The 16,171-nt window shown below is 40.1% G+C and overlaps 1 protein-coding gene across 4 annotated transcripts in view; it reads right to left on the bottom strand.

Moving 5' to 3' along the window:
• fancc (FA complementation group C) overlaps positions 1 to 16,171 on the bottom strand; it is a 29,173-nt gene that overhangs the window by 5,048 nt on the left and 7,954 nt on the right. For 3 of the 4 annotated variants that reach the window (XM_037099353.1, XM_037099350.1, XM_037099352.1), the window contains exons 4-12: positions 15,920 to 16,014; positions 9,932 to 10,039; positions 9,763 to 9,827; positions 9,053 to 9,217; positions 8,771 to 8,927; positions 4,533 to 4,588; positions 4,306 to 4,405; positions 2,636 to 2,711; positions 298 to 406 (exon numbers count right to left, since the gene is read on the bottom strand). In XM_037099353.1, the coding sequence (XP_036955248.1) occupies positions 298 to 406; positions 2,636 to 2,711; positions 4,306 to 4,405; positions 4,533 to 4,588; positions 8,771 to 8,927; positions 9,053 to 9,217; positions 9,763 to 9,827; positions 9,932 to 10,039; positions 15,920 to 16,014 (931 nt within the window). Of the gene's footprint in view, positions 1 to 297; positions 407 to 2,635; positions 2,712 to 4,305; positions 4,406 to 4,532; positions 4,589 to 8,770; positions 8,933 to 9,052; positions 9,218 to 9,762; positions 9,828 to 9,931; positions 10,040 to 15,919; positions 16,015 to 16,171 lie in introns of all 4 variants that reach the window. The other variant, XM_037099351.1, reaches the window with a different exon arrangement.

Here is a 16,171-nt window from a genome sequence, read left to right as displayed (position 1 = left end):
ACTTCCTCCCTGCTTCTCCGGGTCTTCTTCTGCACTCCTTTTCTCACTCTTCTAAGGCTTTCCAACACTTGTTTTCTCCACAGCTCTCTCTTTTCCCAAGCTAATAGCTTCTAATGAGCGCTTGGAGGAGCCACGCAGTGCACCAGGACCTCTCTGCTGTGATGCGAGGGGAAAATATCTGACGAACCACCCCCTCAACAGCAGCTAATGGAAATAGGAACACCACACAGGCATTCAGTAAGGTGGTGGAAGCAGGCACATTAACACATTCTCTCTGCAAGCCCTCCTCACTCTTACTTGCTGCTGCTGCTGCCGTCTCCGTCTCCCTCCTCTTCCTCCTCTGTCAGTCTCTGTAATGAGCCACTGAGCCAGTTCAGGTGACGTCTCCAGGCCTCCTGAGACATCTCTGCAAGAACAGATAACAGTAATAATGATAACTTGTTGCACATATACTTATCAGTTATTTTTCACAATATTCAAAACCAGCTATCTAGTTGATTTTAAAGGAATAGTTCCACATAAAGGGAACTACATCAATAAACAGTTCCAGCATGTAGTTTTTCATAAAGCTACAACTGCAAATCATTTTTTTCAATTATTATTATTAATTCATTTGCTGGTGTTTTGTGAATGCGAATATAATATGTAAAATATAAAACTCATTTACGATCATGAAATCAGATATATTTTTGTATTTAAAAAAACATAATGCTTTTTTCTGAATCATTTTTTGGCTCAGGATTAGGGTACAGAGGCTGTAAAGGTGCTGGTAAATGGATTTTGATACCTCTGGATGAGAACCAGGCCAGCTGCTTCCTCAAGTTTCTAGTCTTAAAGCTCAGCTAAGCTAAGCTTTCATATCAACTATCCACACATGAGAGTGGAATGAGTCTTCTCATATAACTCTCAGCAAGAAAGCCAGTAAGCATGTTTTCCCAAAATGCCAAACTATTCTAATGTTAAAATGCAAAATAATTCCAATAAAGGACACACAAGAAGTGAACAGCTGTCCAGAGTAGACCAATTATCAACTACTGGTTATCAGGGCCGAAATTCATGATCTTTCCGATTATCAGTAACTGTGTTTTTCTGTCACATTGCTGATAAAATAAACCAATTCAAAAATGTCTTACTTTGGCTCTGATGCAGCATCCTCTCAACAATATTGGTAACATGTCACAATTATCAGCCGATTAACAATGAATAACCTCGATCTAACTAAAGTATTTTGTGACTAAAGTTGGTAAATAACTGTAGTGGAGTGGAAGTAAAACATGGCAGTGAATAAAAATACTATCTTAAAATTCTACCTAAGAACAGTACTTGAATGAATTGCACTTTTTCTATCATTGTTCTAAATTTGGACACTCAGATTTTCCTTTTTAAATGCAAATGAATATTAGTTCCAAAAAGAGGTTTTTAGTCTTCTTTCTTTCTAAAAACTGCATTGGTATTGGCCCTGAAAAAGCCATATTAGTAGAGCCCTAGTCTGGAGGGGAACAGAAGCACAATTTTGCACAACTTTCCAAACATCAGGCACACGTATTTTCCAAGCAGGACTGGATCATCTACTGCGAGCACTTGCAATTACTTTTTTCCTGTTTTCCAGCTATTATTTTTAACTGCTTAAAGTTCCAGAGTGGTGTTCGTCACACGCCACATTGTTCTGTCAAAAACAACTTTCTGCTACCACAGATCAAATGCTGCACTAAAACCCCCACAGAACTGACACTTTGAATTGACAAACAAACGCTAACAAATATTTCACATGCTTGATATCTTGATCCAGGTTTTTCCCCCTCAGGCTGTGTTTTAACAATGCAATGCAAGGTCTTAATTTATTACTTTTTCAGAGGGAGCACAAATCATGATAAAACCTCAAATCCTCTACTTTTCACAGTAACATTTCAATTCAGTCTGGGGTGAAAAATTGCCCTTCACCACACACACGCGCACGCATGCACACGCACACACACACACACACACACACACACACACACACACACACACACACACACACACAGTAATAATTAACTCGGAGGTCTGGCTGGGCTCCAGTGTGTCCCTAAATGGCCCCATTCATGTAAATCATTCCTGCCTACGGGCCAGTCTGGGCACACACTGATAAGCAGCGCACCGCTGTGCCCCTTCACTCACCTCCTGTGCCTCCATTCAACAGTAAAGATTCCCATACATAATCATCGGTAATACATATTCAGTGTAGGTTATACAGTATGCATAGACTCTTCTTAGTGAGAAGAATAAACAGGTGTCATATTGTGCTTGTGTAAGATGATCAGTGGTTTCAGTTATTCACAAAAAAAAGAGAGAGAATCTCAAGCGAAAGATTTAAGAAGCTAAAAATTCTGGTCCACAGTGCGACGACTTTTATATTTAACGTTAAACACTTAACACAGTTGTTAAATAACTATAATTGATTAGCACGAACAAGACACACAGGAGCCCATTCATTCTGCAGCAGGAAAACTCTGTTGACACTCAGTTAAAGAATACCTGAACAGACTTTTTCTTACAATACAGGGTTTTGTGCATTGTGTCAGAGTGAAATATTCAGAAGCACACACACGCACAGAAACACTAACACACACAGATGAGCGTATATGTACACACTGACCTGACGGCAGGGTCAAGAGAGGAAGCAGCAGACTCTGAGGTGACTCTGGGAACAAGGCCTTCAAAGAGATGCTCGTCTGAAACAACACAAATCACACATTTTTTCCCGAGCTCCACAGATGTAAATCATACTTACTCTGAACTCATATATCACTGTGTGCTGAAAGCCTGAAAAATTACATTTTGAATGGGAGGCTGTGTAACGGTGATACAGTGGGTGCTAATGTCTAATGTAGCATGTAATAGGTAGCGTTTAGTGCAGTGTGACTACAGCCATTAAATCTGAGTGCACTGTAAACACACTGTAGCACTGCCATCTACTGGTTAACAGAGGAGAAAAAGAGTAAAGCCACATTCACAAAATGCTGTAGCAGGTGATACATTACATCTAGGACGTGACACGTCTGTTTTCTGGCTTTTTGGCAGTAATGTTGGTCATGCGAGTGCCAGATTAGTCCTTAGAGCCACACAGGACGCATGTCGGAGACAAAATTTCGTTTTTACAAAAGTTGTAAAGCACATGGCAACATATCAGTGTTAATAGCTCACAGTGGTTTCCACACATTGCAGGTGTTTCGTACGAACTTATCACCTGCAAATGAATGATTTAAAAGCTATTTGTCTCTAGTGTCGACAAGGCAGAGGTGTTTGTAGTGTGTAGTAAGTGAGCAGCTAGCTCCCGGCTGGAGATCAAGAGATAACAATGTGGAAAATTTATCAAATGTTAAGTGAACCTGCCCGCAGACGAGAGGTAATTGTTGATCTCCCTGTGCGCGTGTCTAAGCTTGAATCATTAAGGTAATCCTCCTTTTATTTCTAGCAATAATGGTGGGCAAGAGTAAACGGACATCTTTGGTAAACTAACTTGTTGTAGAATGTGTTACAGCAGGTGAAGGTCTAAAGAGGGATGTGTTTAAACTCCTCCATTTACAAAAGTGATTATTAATACCATTAAAACTACAGCGTCTGGATGAGAACAGCTGTCTCTGCGGTTTATAGTATCACTGACTTTAATTTTTGATATCGTCTATAAAATCTCTGCTTTTTTGCACATAAAAAAAGGAGTACGTGGACAGTCGTGTAACTGACTTAATTTAAAAAAACAAGCGAGCTGCAAAGTTCAGTTGATTGTTGAATAAATAGACTCAAAAGTCAAAGGCAGCGATTCTGATGGCCAACAACAGTTGTTCATACGTTGCTTCTCCTTATTTTACTTAGTATGTTTGGGTTCTGGACTGAAGGTCAAATAAAACAAGTAATTTTTTGAATCTATTTTATGCATTTATTTCTTATTTCACCTTTACTTTAACAAGAAGTCCCATGGAGCTCAAGATCTCCTTAACAAGACAGATCTGGCCAAAGTAGCAGCCATACAAAACCACAGCAAAATAAAATGCAACATATAAAACATTGGTACACAAACATCCGCAATAAAACAGAGGAGTAATAGAACAGGTATTCAAACCCAGTGGCCTCTGAAGAAAACCAACAACATGTCTTCTTTACCGTGTTCCTAATAATGCCCTTAAAAACGCCCTCAATAAGCATATATTATATATATATTAATTGATAATGTATACAATTTAAAATGAATTGATAATGGAAATAAATCTTTGTTCAGTTCTTGATGTATCAAATATTTATATCCGTTGTTGAAAATATGAGGCCTACCTGATTCTGCAGCAGCGCCAGCTCTCTGAGGAAACAGCTTGTAAATGTTTGGATAAGATGCTTCACAGGCTCGACCCCTTCAGCTTGCTTGAGGATGGACCTGTCAGACACACAGGCGCTGACGTAATCATGCACTCTTGCAGAAATACACACATCGGGTGGTCAAAACATAACATAACATATAACAACCAAAACACGGCACTCGTACATGACACACGAGGTCTCACCTGAAGATGTCTTTCACAACCAGGAATATGGAGCAGTGCTGAGCACAGGCTTTAGGCTGAAACACACAAAAACAGTGTCTGTAAATTCATGCTGCTCCATAGATGCTACGATCATATTCCATTAGAACAAATTAAAGAATACATGGGTGTAAACCTGCATGTTAACACTGACCACTGGGTGTCGCTGTTGCATCGTCTACAATCCTCCAAGCCACCTCGATTCCTCCCTGTTCTCACTCTCTCCCCACTAACCACCCAGTTCACCACTCTGTCAGGCCTTCCCTCACACACCCACACTCGCTTACTCTCTCATCCCTGCCTAATGCACACTCATCATGTGTTTTAGATTTAACACATTCTAAAACGCCCCAGCGCAAACATTTAACAGCTGTACTACTCATGTCTGCCTCCCTCTCCATGTTTACATTTCTTCTAGTCCCTAATTATTCTCCCTCTCACGCCCCCACACACTCTTATATAGGGACATATGCTTCACTATGGGGGGAACATGTAGTCTGTTTAACAGCATTTAATCCTGCAGTGATACAATAGAGACTAAAAAGAGGGCCAGGATAAGTTATTAGCAAGCTTTTTGATTTATTGAATTTACTCAAAACCCATTAAAAACCTGCCATTTCTGTTATTTACAATGATTATAATACTTGAAGACTAATATATACCTTTGACCTATAAACTGGTTCAGTAAAACTGAGGGGCGGCTGTAGCTCAGCGGTGTAGAGCAGGTCGACTAGTGATCGAAAGATTGCTAGTTCAAATCCCGCCTCCGGGATTGCTCATCAGTGAGGGCCCTGCGATGAGCTGGCGACTTGTCCAGGGAGTACCCTGCCCTCGCCCTGAGACAAGGCTGGGATTGGCTCCAGCAGCAACACCCTGTGACCCCAGGTTACGGACAATGACATGACAGTAAAACTGAAAAACTGCCATAATAAGAGATCACTCAGTCTTGGTGAGGCCAGTAAGAACAAACAGCCCCACCTAGCGTTTACATGATGTCATTACAGTGTTCCATCATTCAAATCAAGTGTTTCGACCTCAGTTTTGACATGTCAGTTTCTTTTGTGCCTTCTCAGGTCAGAAAACAGCATTAAATCAAGCAAAACATTCTTTAAATGTAGTTGCTTGTTTATGTATGTCAGTGCGATTCTGCGTATGTGGATTACATGCCGTGCAGGCATGTGTGCGAACTGTCGTGGTTCCCCCTAGTGAAAACAGATGGATTTTTTTTTTTTTTTTTTTTTTTGAACGTCCTCCTCCATACCTTACCACTAACACTTCAAGGAGGGTCAATTACAGCACACAACAAACATCCTGTTTTTGGCAGTAAGGCCCAGGAAGTGAGTGTTTATTGTTATTGGGCCTGTGTCTCTCACTGGATCACAGGGGGGTGGGACGAGCCAAAACGAGGAATGTGGGCCTAATTTCATGTTTCCCATTTTTGATTGCAGTTTAAACAAGCGAGTGAAAGCAAGGCGAGGATAGAGAAAAGCCAGTCGGCTCAGACGCCTTTAGATTTTATTTATTTTTTTTGCTCTTGCACACGTGTACGCCAACAGACTTAACACACATGCGAAACGCACATCTGACATCCAAACAACCTGAAGGCTAAGTGAAACCTAAACGTATGTCTCCCACCCTCTTAACGACGGACACGCTATACCAGATGCAATATCATAAACAAAGCACGGCGACTGGAGGCATATGTGTGTCAGGGTTTTCATGCATACATGTGTGTGTGAACTAGCCAGGTGATAAAAACGGAGGTCTATCAGAGATGGATGATTGGCTGGACAGAGAAGTTAAGCGTAATTCTCTGGTACACTCTCAAAACACACACAGACATATTGAGTTTGATCAATTTGTTTATAGAACTACTCTTTCCAACGTAGCAGCTCCTACAAACTCAAGATGACAGAAGCAAATGCAGTCTTAATTTTCAAGAACAGTTCCGGAACTGAAAAAGTGTGGATTTCTATCCTGTTATGTACACGGCTCAAGCGGACCATCACTCCGAGAAAACAGGGGTGACACAACTGACAAACTTCACCGAAATTAGTGCAAGGCAGGTGAATTCTTGTTGTGCTGACATTCATAGCTTCCAAAAGCAAAGCAATCAGTTAACCTTGGTAAACAGGTATTGTGTTGCTAGGCAAGACCATTTGGCACAAGCAATTTGCAGAAAAACGTCTACATGGATTAATCTACTCCTCGCTATTTCTAACACACGACTACTAGTGAATAATTACTCTTTACATTGTGGGAGACATTGTTGCATCGAATTTCAGAGTTTTCTTGAATCGCCTTGTTTCAGAAACAAACTGACATCTTTGCTTCTCACAGCTGCAACACTTTGTCTAAGGCTGCAACTAACAATCATTTTCAGTGTTGATTCATCTCTCAGTTACCATATTTTCTTGAATATTCTATCTATTTTTTGGTCTGTGACCTTAGGAAAATGAATTAATAAAATGAATAAAATTGACCCAAGGACCCAAGAAGACAATCTAAAGATACTGAGGGTTCTGTGTAACGAAACCAGATAATATTCACATTCAAGAAAACTGTAATCAGAGAATGTTTACCTTTTTGGTTTCAGTATTCTATATCCTTTACACTGAACAGTTAACATTTATTTATAAGTATATGTTGAAACAGAAACATGTCTATTGCCAGTTTAAATATCAAAATAGTTGGCAATAAATATAAATGTGGACAATCAATCAATTAATTGTTGCAGCTCCAGTTGCCTCTGACCATAGCTGCACTATTCTGTTTGACTTGCTCTAAGTTATTGTGCAATAAAATAAAAAGCCACAAATCACTGCTGGTATTTTCTGATTGCATTGTAGTAATGAGGACATCATCTTCAATAAATAGTCATAGCAATCTATTAATCATAATTCAAAAATCACGTCTGACTTTTGAACGGGGCATGATCTTTGGTTAAATGAAGTGAGGACTGGCCAGGGACTCAAGCGACACAGAGTTCAGTACTTACCCAGCACAGTAAAGGCTGTGTAGCACAAGCCAAATGATGTGAGATGGAGTTTAGAGCTAGCCAAATGATGTGAGACGCATGCAGTGCAAAGCCAAATGGTGTGAGTTGGCCAGGCAATAACAGTCAATAAAGATCCACCAAAAAAAAAAAAAAAAAAAAAGCCATGGATCGCATCCAAGAACTATGCATATGAAAACATTACAACTCCATACCTCATAATAAAATCTGACAGCCTTATATTCAAACTACGGAGCATTTCAAAAGTGGAGCTAAACACATATGGAGTGCGCAGCGATTTCTTCATGTGCGGCTTTATAATTCAGGGCAGATGAGTCAAACTTTGTACATAACAAACCCATTTAACAGCAGGAATATGTCACCAGTTAATCAATTGAATGAAATGTTGCCAATTCATACAGCAGTGAAGTATCAGAAAAAAAAACACAGTACAATGGTACAAGACTCTCAACATTTCCCTCTTTTAGGAATAAAACGGGGCCATCATTAGTCACTCAACACCACCACAGGTGGACGTCAGATATTTTTCATGTGCTTTAGATGCTCTTTTATGATCTGATCAGAATGTCAGTTCTCTAAACACAGTGCAGTATGTTTTGGCCTTCTTTCTTCCTCCCCATGAAGATGCTGCCAGAATAGTTGTTGGTGGAGATAAATGAGGTAAAATATATGAGATGTAAACCATGTGTTTCACTGCACACTGGCAAGACATAACTTGTAACTTTTAATCTAAACTAGAACCTAAATTATCATTCCGTAAATTGACTAGTTGATCATTTTTAGTTAATAAGTTAATCTGCAACCATTTTAATAATTCATTATTTGTTTCAGCCTTTTTTTATACAAGCAAAAATACCAAAGATCACAGCCTCCATTTTCTGAATATTTAGTCTTGTGTTATGTTTATTATTACTGTAAACTAAATATCCTTCAGTTTTGGACTGTTGACTTGACAAAACAAGCAATTTGAAGACCTTGAGCTCAGAGGAATGGTGATGGGCATGTTTTCAACCTTTTCCTGACATTTCAAACACATAACTAACTAAATGAGCAAATACATCAATAATGACATATTGTAAGTTGTATATTGGGAATCAGTTCAGTGTTCAGTTGATAACAAGAACAAGAACAAGAACTGAATTCATATTTTTGGCAAATCTGATTTCTAAGTTGTGTTTTTGCCACATAACATTAAACTACCCACCAGCAGTGACTGTGCCAGTTGCTCCTCTAGCCTCTGTGGTGTCGACCCTTTGTTGGTGACAACATCCTCCAGCTGACTGAGCACTGCCTCCTCCAGGCTGGACAGGTTATGATACCACAGAGAGATTACTGTCTGCTCCTCCAAAGACGAGCACTGGCTGGAAAAAAGGAACAGAAACAAATATTATTATGTGTTTGGTCATAACTCAATCAATACAGGTTTTGGAAACATATGTCACAACCCACAACAGGAAGTCAGCACTCATATGTCCCCTCACTATACCTGAGGTAGGCAGAGCTCAGAGCATCCAGGAAGTCTTCACTAAGTGCTGCCCTGACACAAGTCACCGGCTGCTGCAGCAGAGCACCAATAAGAGGAGCAGCCTCGGGACAAGTAACCAGGGGGACGCAAGCCTCTGATGTGGCCAGAATGCTGTCACATGAACACCTGCGAAGAGTCATATAGAAAATTCTTTATTATCAGGAACTTCTTTTCAGTCACCCCGAAGATTTTTAGGTTCTGATTCAAAACATTACACCACGCTGCATGCTAACTATATCATGACAGGGAAGATTTAATCTATTGAGGAGGCGAGACTGTACGGCAGCTGCAACAATTGGTCAATTAAGCAGCAACTATTTTGACAGATGATTCATTTTAGGGAAAGTTTTCAAAAAATAACCCAAAAAATGTCCAGGTCCCAGCTTTATTTATATGATGGTTTGCTTTACTCTGTTGTACAGTATTGTAAATACAGCTGCAATAATAAGTCAATAATCAACTAGTCTATCAAAAGAAAAGTAATTGGCAACAATTTGATAATCTACAAATGTTTACATTGCTGAGTTAGGTTGAGCTTCTGCGAGGATTGGCCGCTTTTCTCCTCCTATATGATAGTAAATGTCTTCTGTAAGTCTTCTGGTGTTGGCTTGTTTATTGGACAGAAGAAGCAATATGAAGACGTAAAATGTTGTGAAATTGCATTTTTGTACCTTTGATTAATGTCACCCAGAGAACTACAGCTCTTCCCAATGTTTTCTTGCAGCAGTGCCACCTTCTGAAATGCACGAAAGAGCCCATTTTGCATATTTATCGAACATAAACATACAGTATGTGTCAAAACAGGATAAAATCAGGCAAACAGCAATAAAGGATCAATACCTTTCTCAGGACTTTGAGATAGTATTCTTCAGGTGGGACACCCATATTCTTCATTACCGCCTGCGCTGCAGCATCGTCGTCCTCTGTAGCAAGCTGACACAACACTTTCTGTGGGGGGGTGGGTATCACAATGTGCAGCAGATTATCATTATTACTTTATGTGTATATCTATAACAGTGGACAAGACTTTAACACAATCTGCCCGAACCCCAAGATCCATAACATCAAAGCTAATTAGTTACTGGAATATAGGATGACTCTGTTGGCGTCACATCGTTTGAACCACATGAGTGGAGAGAAGGCATTCCAGTAAGTGAGAATGTATGGACAGCATATGAGCAACTTCAGAAATGAGCATTCTTTGTTACAGAGGGCCTCTGTGTTTTACAAGCATTTTTCAGAAGGGGCCTCATCATACACTGATAAAACTAGACTAATAAACTCAGCTGATGCTCGGCTGTGAGAAAAGCGAGACATAATGAAGGAACAAAGAGAGGGAACACTGGACTCGTACTGTAAGTTATAATGTTACATTAATGGTTCTCAAATCTTTTGGATGTCAACTTTTCTTTGGCGGTTTCCGCTGCAGGACGTTTTACTGACAAATGTTTTTTTTCTCAGATCATTTGAAAGCAAGAAAAGGTTCAGAAAAACAGTCAACATTCTTAAAAATAAAGACACAGCATTCAGTGGTCAAATGATTAATAAACTGAGTGTTTGGCAAGATTTTTTTGTCCATTGGTATTCCCTCATAAGTGTGATAAAAAATTGGGGATGGATTTTGTACTCGCTATTTGACCACAATAAGTTGATTCACTGGTACATGATGGAAAGTGCGATCCAACAGAAACAGCCGAGGCCTCACATCTTCAACTCACATCTGTTTTTACAACTCCGATGAACTGAAAACAAAGAAACACCCAAGAGAAGACGAAAAGTACAAATCCCCTTCAAACGGCAGATAAAAGGAGACCAACAGGAGATGAGGAGAGAAAGATATTGAAAGAGGCACAACTTGTGACAAAAAAAGGAGAAGACATAAAAACAACGAGTGAGAAAAACCAAAATCCCAGGCAGAGGAGCTCTGCAGTGCTGCTGGTGGAGCTGTGTGGTTTCTTTGGCCAGGCTCTACAGCACGCCAAGATGCTTACCCTCCACACAGTCTTACAAAACAACCCCAATCATTACCATCTGAGCACCCTCAAACCCTGCACATTGAATACATACAAAACCAATCACACTTATCCCACCCTCAGTAGGGAGGCACAGTGGGGCTGGGGGATAAGAGTAGGAAGGAAGACTGGTTAGAAGGAATGGTAGAGAGCTGGAACGCACAGCGACGGCTGCATTTGGAGCAGGGAGAAAAAAGGGTGTGGTCGCCAGAGGAATGGGATGAAGGGCAAATGGATAGATGGATGGCAAATACTTTAGGTCAAAAGCCGTCTTTCTCTCACAGAAAAACAGCAACCGAGCTGGCTTTGGGGGCTTGGACATGCTGCTTCCATAGAAATGATCCCTCCATAAATCTAAAATTAAAACGGAGGATGTAGAAAAATGCACAAGGCAAAGACTTGGGTTGGTTTTGATGGGTGCCTGTTAACAATTACTAAGCCATGATTGAATTCTCCCAAAACCAATGAAAGACTCAAGTATAGCCTCAGATGGTCAAAACAGCAGAGACAAAAAAGACGGAAGGGAAGAGAGGAAAGAGTTGTATCCTTTTTACATTTGTATTCAAATATGGCTTTAAAAACAAAAGCAGAAAAAAGCGCTTCAATTTGAATAAAAAGTCTAAATATATTTAGTCCAGATGACATCACACAAGGACAACCTTGGATGCTGTGTAAAGTATAAATAAAACACAATTTGCAATCTTTTTTGACATACTGTACGTGACTGTACTCAAGGGAAATCTTGTCTTGTCATGTTTTAGCTCATCAACTTGACCCAGATTTTTGTAAATACAATAAATGCCTCTTGATACGAGCAACACGGTTCAAACAAGTCGGGACAGGGGCATCAAAAGACTGGGATAGCTGTTGAATTCTCAAAAAACATTTTACAGGTAAACAGGCTCATTGGCTACAGGTGATACTATAATGATTGGGTATGAAGGGAGCATCCTCAAAAGAGGCTCAGCCATACACACGCAAGGATGAGACCAAGTTCACCACTTTGAGAAACACATGATTATATAAAAGGATGTTACAACATGGGATCGGGAAGACTTGAATTGTCAAGAGTTTGATGAGAGGTGTTAAGTATGAATGAGGTCATTAGCTTAGCTTTGCATAAAAGTATAGTAGGGGGTGACAGCTAGCCTGGCTTTGTCCAAAGTTGAAAAATATGTTTGCAAGAACCTCTAAAGCTCATTAATTAGGACTCTGTGCAGCATCTACTCACAACATTTGGTAGCTAAGAAATAGTTACAGCAGGCAGTAAACAAACAAGCTGAGAAATAAGCATGTTTTCTAAAATGTCCAACCATTCATTAAGTTAAAGAAAGAAAAAAAGGAATATAAATAATAATTTCAGTGAGCCAGATTTACTGAAAGAGAGATGCCACCCAAGAGGAAAAAGAAGGATGAAAACATTAATGTTGCAGAGACACTTTCATCTCCAAATTAAAACACAGAGTGCAGCAGCCAATGTCAGCAAAGAGTCCAACATATGTTTCAAGACTATAAAGCTGCCACAGTGGCTCCAGGGCCTACCTGTGGTTCACCCCGTTCAAGTCAGTAAAGATATACCTCAAAGATTAAGCGATCAAACCGTCCATCCTCCGGCCTTCTAATATTACACTCTCATGCTTTACTTATCTGTCATCTCCTCAAAGACCATGCCATGTTACTGCAGCACTGTGTGGTCCCCCTGCTAGCACAGGATGTGGAGAAACAGACCGATTGAGCTAATGACTATCTGACATAGCCTGCAGCTATGTGGCTGTACCCAGCATTCATCGTTTCCAGTGAGAGGAACACTCAGATGTGGAGAGGAGAGACAGACAGGGAGGGGTGAAGGAAAGACAAGAGGGAGAAAAGGCAAAACGCTATCATAATTTCAAGAGAAAAAATACATGCGGCTGCTAACAGTATATACAGTAGCAGTAAAACACGTGTTTTTGCACAAATACTCACAAACATATGCAAGCAATATGCACAATCTTACACAAACACAGTATTTAGGTGCCACTTAGCACCAGACCCTCAGTCTATTATGGAGGCAGCAAGAAAACAATGTTGGGGAGCAAGATCAGACAGGGCTAACAGAAAACAGGATGCATTCTGCATTCCAGGACAGGCAGCCCAACACAACACAGACACAGGGAGAGACACAGAGACACACCATCTCTGGCCTAAAACCATACATCTGCCCTGCTCCCCCAGACGGGATGATCTGTGGTGAATAGGATTTTTTTTTGTGCTCCCCACCACTCATGTCATTTGTGGGGACTGGAAGCTTCTTCAGAGAAAGAAGAAAATGAGGGAGAAGCTGTAGAGTCGGTAATAGGTTTATTGTATTTGTGATCTTTGGACACTTTCATCTGGTTGTGTCCTACTTGCAATTTTAGAACGAGCGGACCCAATGAACCCTTTAACCCATCAGTGCTGCAGCTGAAGCATTCAACTCCAGTTAACTACTACATGATGGTAAAAGACTTGGACTTGGTGGTGGTGGATGGTAGACTTTAAGCCTTAACAGTTTGAAAGATGAGCACAACCGATGTCTGAGGGAGAGTCATCAAAAAGGAACAGACTTATAGACAATAAACACAGTTCACACCTTTGTGCCACCGGGCATCTCTTTGTAACCTCATGTGTCCAACGCTGTCTCGCTCTGTGCAAGCGTAATGCCCGTCTGATGTTGCTGGCTTGCTAATCTTGTGTTTATTTCGACATTTTTCCTTGATTTTTGTGCTTCTACCAAAGGTGAGTAGGCTGCATAGTTAATATTTTATCTTTTTAATTGTTTTTCTGTTTAAAGTGAGTTTATTCGTAATATTTGTGAATCGTTGGATCTTCACAGGGTGTTTGTTTTCTTTTTTATTGACTGGATGCACTTTGCCATTCCACTGTTTGGCTTCCTGTCAGGCTCGATCAGCTCTGTGCAGTTTGACATGGCTGCTGTCTGATTCTGTCAAATAATCTTCTTGGACGCTGCTGAAACGTGGCATGCACCTGGAGGAACCACAAGCATTGTATTGTCTACAACAGTCGTGGCCATAACACAACACAGACGTGCCAAGTGAAATCTGTGGGCAATGATTAAAATCTTGGTAGAGTTTTATACCCTGTCCAAACCCCATTCGACTGCTTATGCCCAATTCTAATCAAACCAAAGAAACTCTCTATGACCAAGGGGATATTTGATGTATGTATTTGTTGATGTAATTTCTATTTCATTACCATCAAAATGAATAGACCAAAATACCAAGACTTTTAGTGGACCAATTAAACTGGAAGAGGTTGCCTAAACGTGATGTATAAAACTGACACAGGACTAAGACTTTTAATACTACCATGGTTTCCCTTCCACAGAAATTAGAAAGGTAAAATTAACTTTACATTTAGAGATTCATAAAACTAACTAAAAGTACAAAAACTTAAAAGCCATGATGGTTCACCTTTCGTAGACATCATCCTTGAAACACACATGCACAAATGCAGATATATATAGCCATACAAAAACAGACAGCCATATTGCAGACACTGACTGAACCTCGCACACATGTACTCCGCTTCCCCCCTTATGGGTCAAAGACCATCTGGCAAATTCTAGGTTTACTTTCAAGGCACCGTTTTAATTAGCAAGATGTTTTATTAGATGAGAAATTAATCAAAAGAATACAAACACACAGTTAATCTGGCAAAAATGTGAAGGTTCCACATTGTTTATCATAAGACATCTGTGTGAACCCTCTCAAAGTTGAAAATTGCAGAATCTTTTCTTCCCTCTGTTCTCTTTCCCTCCTTTGTGTGTGTGTGTGACTCAAAAAAACACAGTGAGTGAGATCAACTAACCATAATATAAAGACTGATCCTTCTATGGTGACAAGAGGCAGCGACACAGTCGATTTTAATTTGCTTTCAAAATATGTTTTACAGTGTTGGGCACAAAAGGCTTAGGACTAAAAGAGACCCAATCTCCCTCATCCATCATCCACGGAGAGCAGACAAAGAGGGCTGGAGAGAACTCCTATTAAAAGTAAATTAGACAGAAAATCTTTTCAGCAGCCCAAAGGCAGTCAAAGACAGATACTTTTGGGGAATTTTTGATGAAGGGATGATAGTCAAGAACTAATCTGGACACCGTACTGGACATAAACACCAAACAGATCAGGCCTGACAAATATGCGAAAAAGGCAAATGATGGATGACTGAAAGAGAACTACATTATATTATAAAATTGGTGGAACTGTAGCAGGATTTCTCAATAAATATTTATGAAAACTGATAAGGTTTTGTCTCCACCTTTTCAAGCTTCCCTCAGTTATGATTATATCTAATATCTCTGTGCACCACCATCAGTTTAGTCAGAACTGACCTTGCAATGTGTTTCAGCCCATGAACGCCTTTACCAGCTGCCATGTTCTCACAAGTGCCATTTGGATTATGTGCATATGCAACTATCGACAGAGATAAGATGGAAGCGAGCTGTCTTGAGTCCTTCCATCATTAGCTCCAAGACAAATGATGTTCGCAATTGTCGAAGTGAGTTGCTAGATTTATTAGTCCAAGGTAGCATTTTATTCACACCTGTCAACCCAGCAATTCTTACTTTTTCTTTTTTCCTTAAGGATGTTGTTTATAGTTTGTTGGTTATTCAGCCCCCCCAGAAAACCTTCAGCCCTATTTCTACTTGGACAAGTAAAAAAGTTGGCCAGTTGCTGCACATGCCAAGATGAAGCGGATGATAAAAAGATCGAAGTTGGCACGTAAGAGCAATCACAAATCATTTCCCTCCCTTTTAAAAAAGTTCAGTCCATACCCGTATCCACTGGTTGGCTTTTCTTTCCACAGCATTTCCTGGATGCTCTGAGTACAGTCCCCACAGACACTGGAACAACAACCTTCTGCTGGTAGCTGCAGACAACAAGACACAAGAAATCACAGCAGATTAGATCAATTCAGTGGTCTCTATATGGATGGTAGGTTTCTGGTTTAATATAAAATATAAAATGATCAATAGACATTTATCTGGGTCTGATACCTTCACTGTTCCCCAGTAAGGGGGCACTCA

The sequence above is a fragment of the Acanthopagrus latus genome, chromosome 5 (assembly GCF_904848185.1).
Source record: "Acanthopagrus latus isolate v.2019 chromosome 5, fAcaLat1.1, whole genome shotgun sequence".
In the NCBI taxonomy this organism is placed as follows: Eukaryota; Metazoa; Chordata; class Actinopteri; order Spariformes; family Sparidae; genus Acanthopagrus; species Acanthopagrus latus.
Note: the sequence above shows the minus strand (reverse complement) of the source record. Positions and strands in the feature narration are given on the sequence as shown.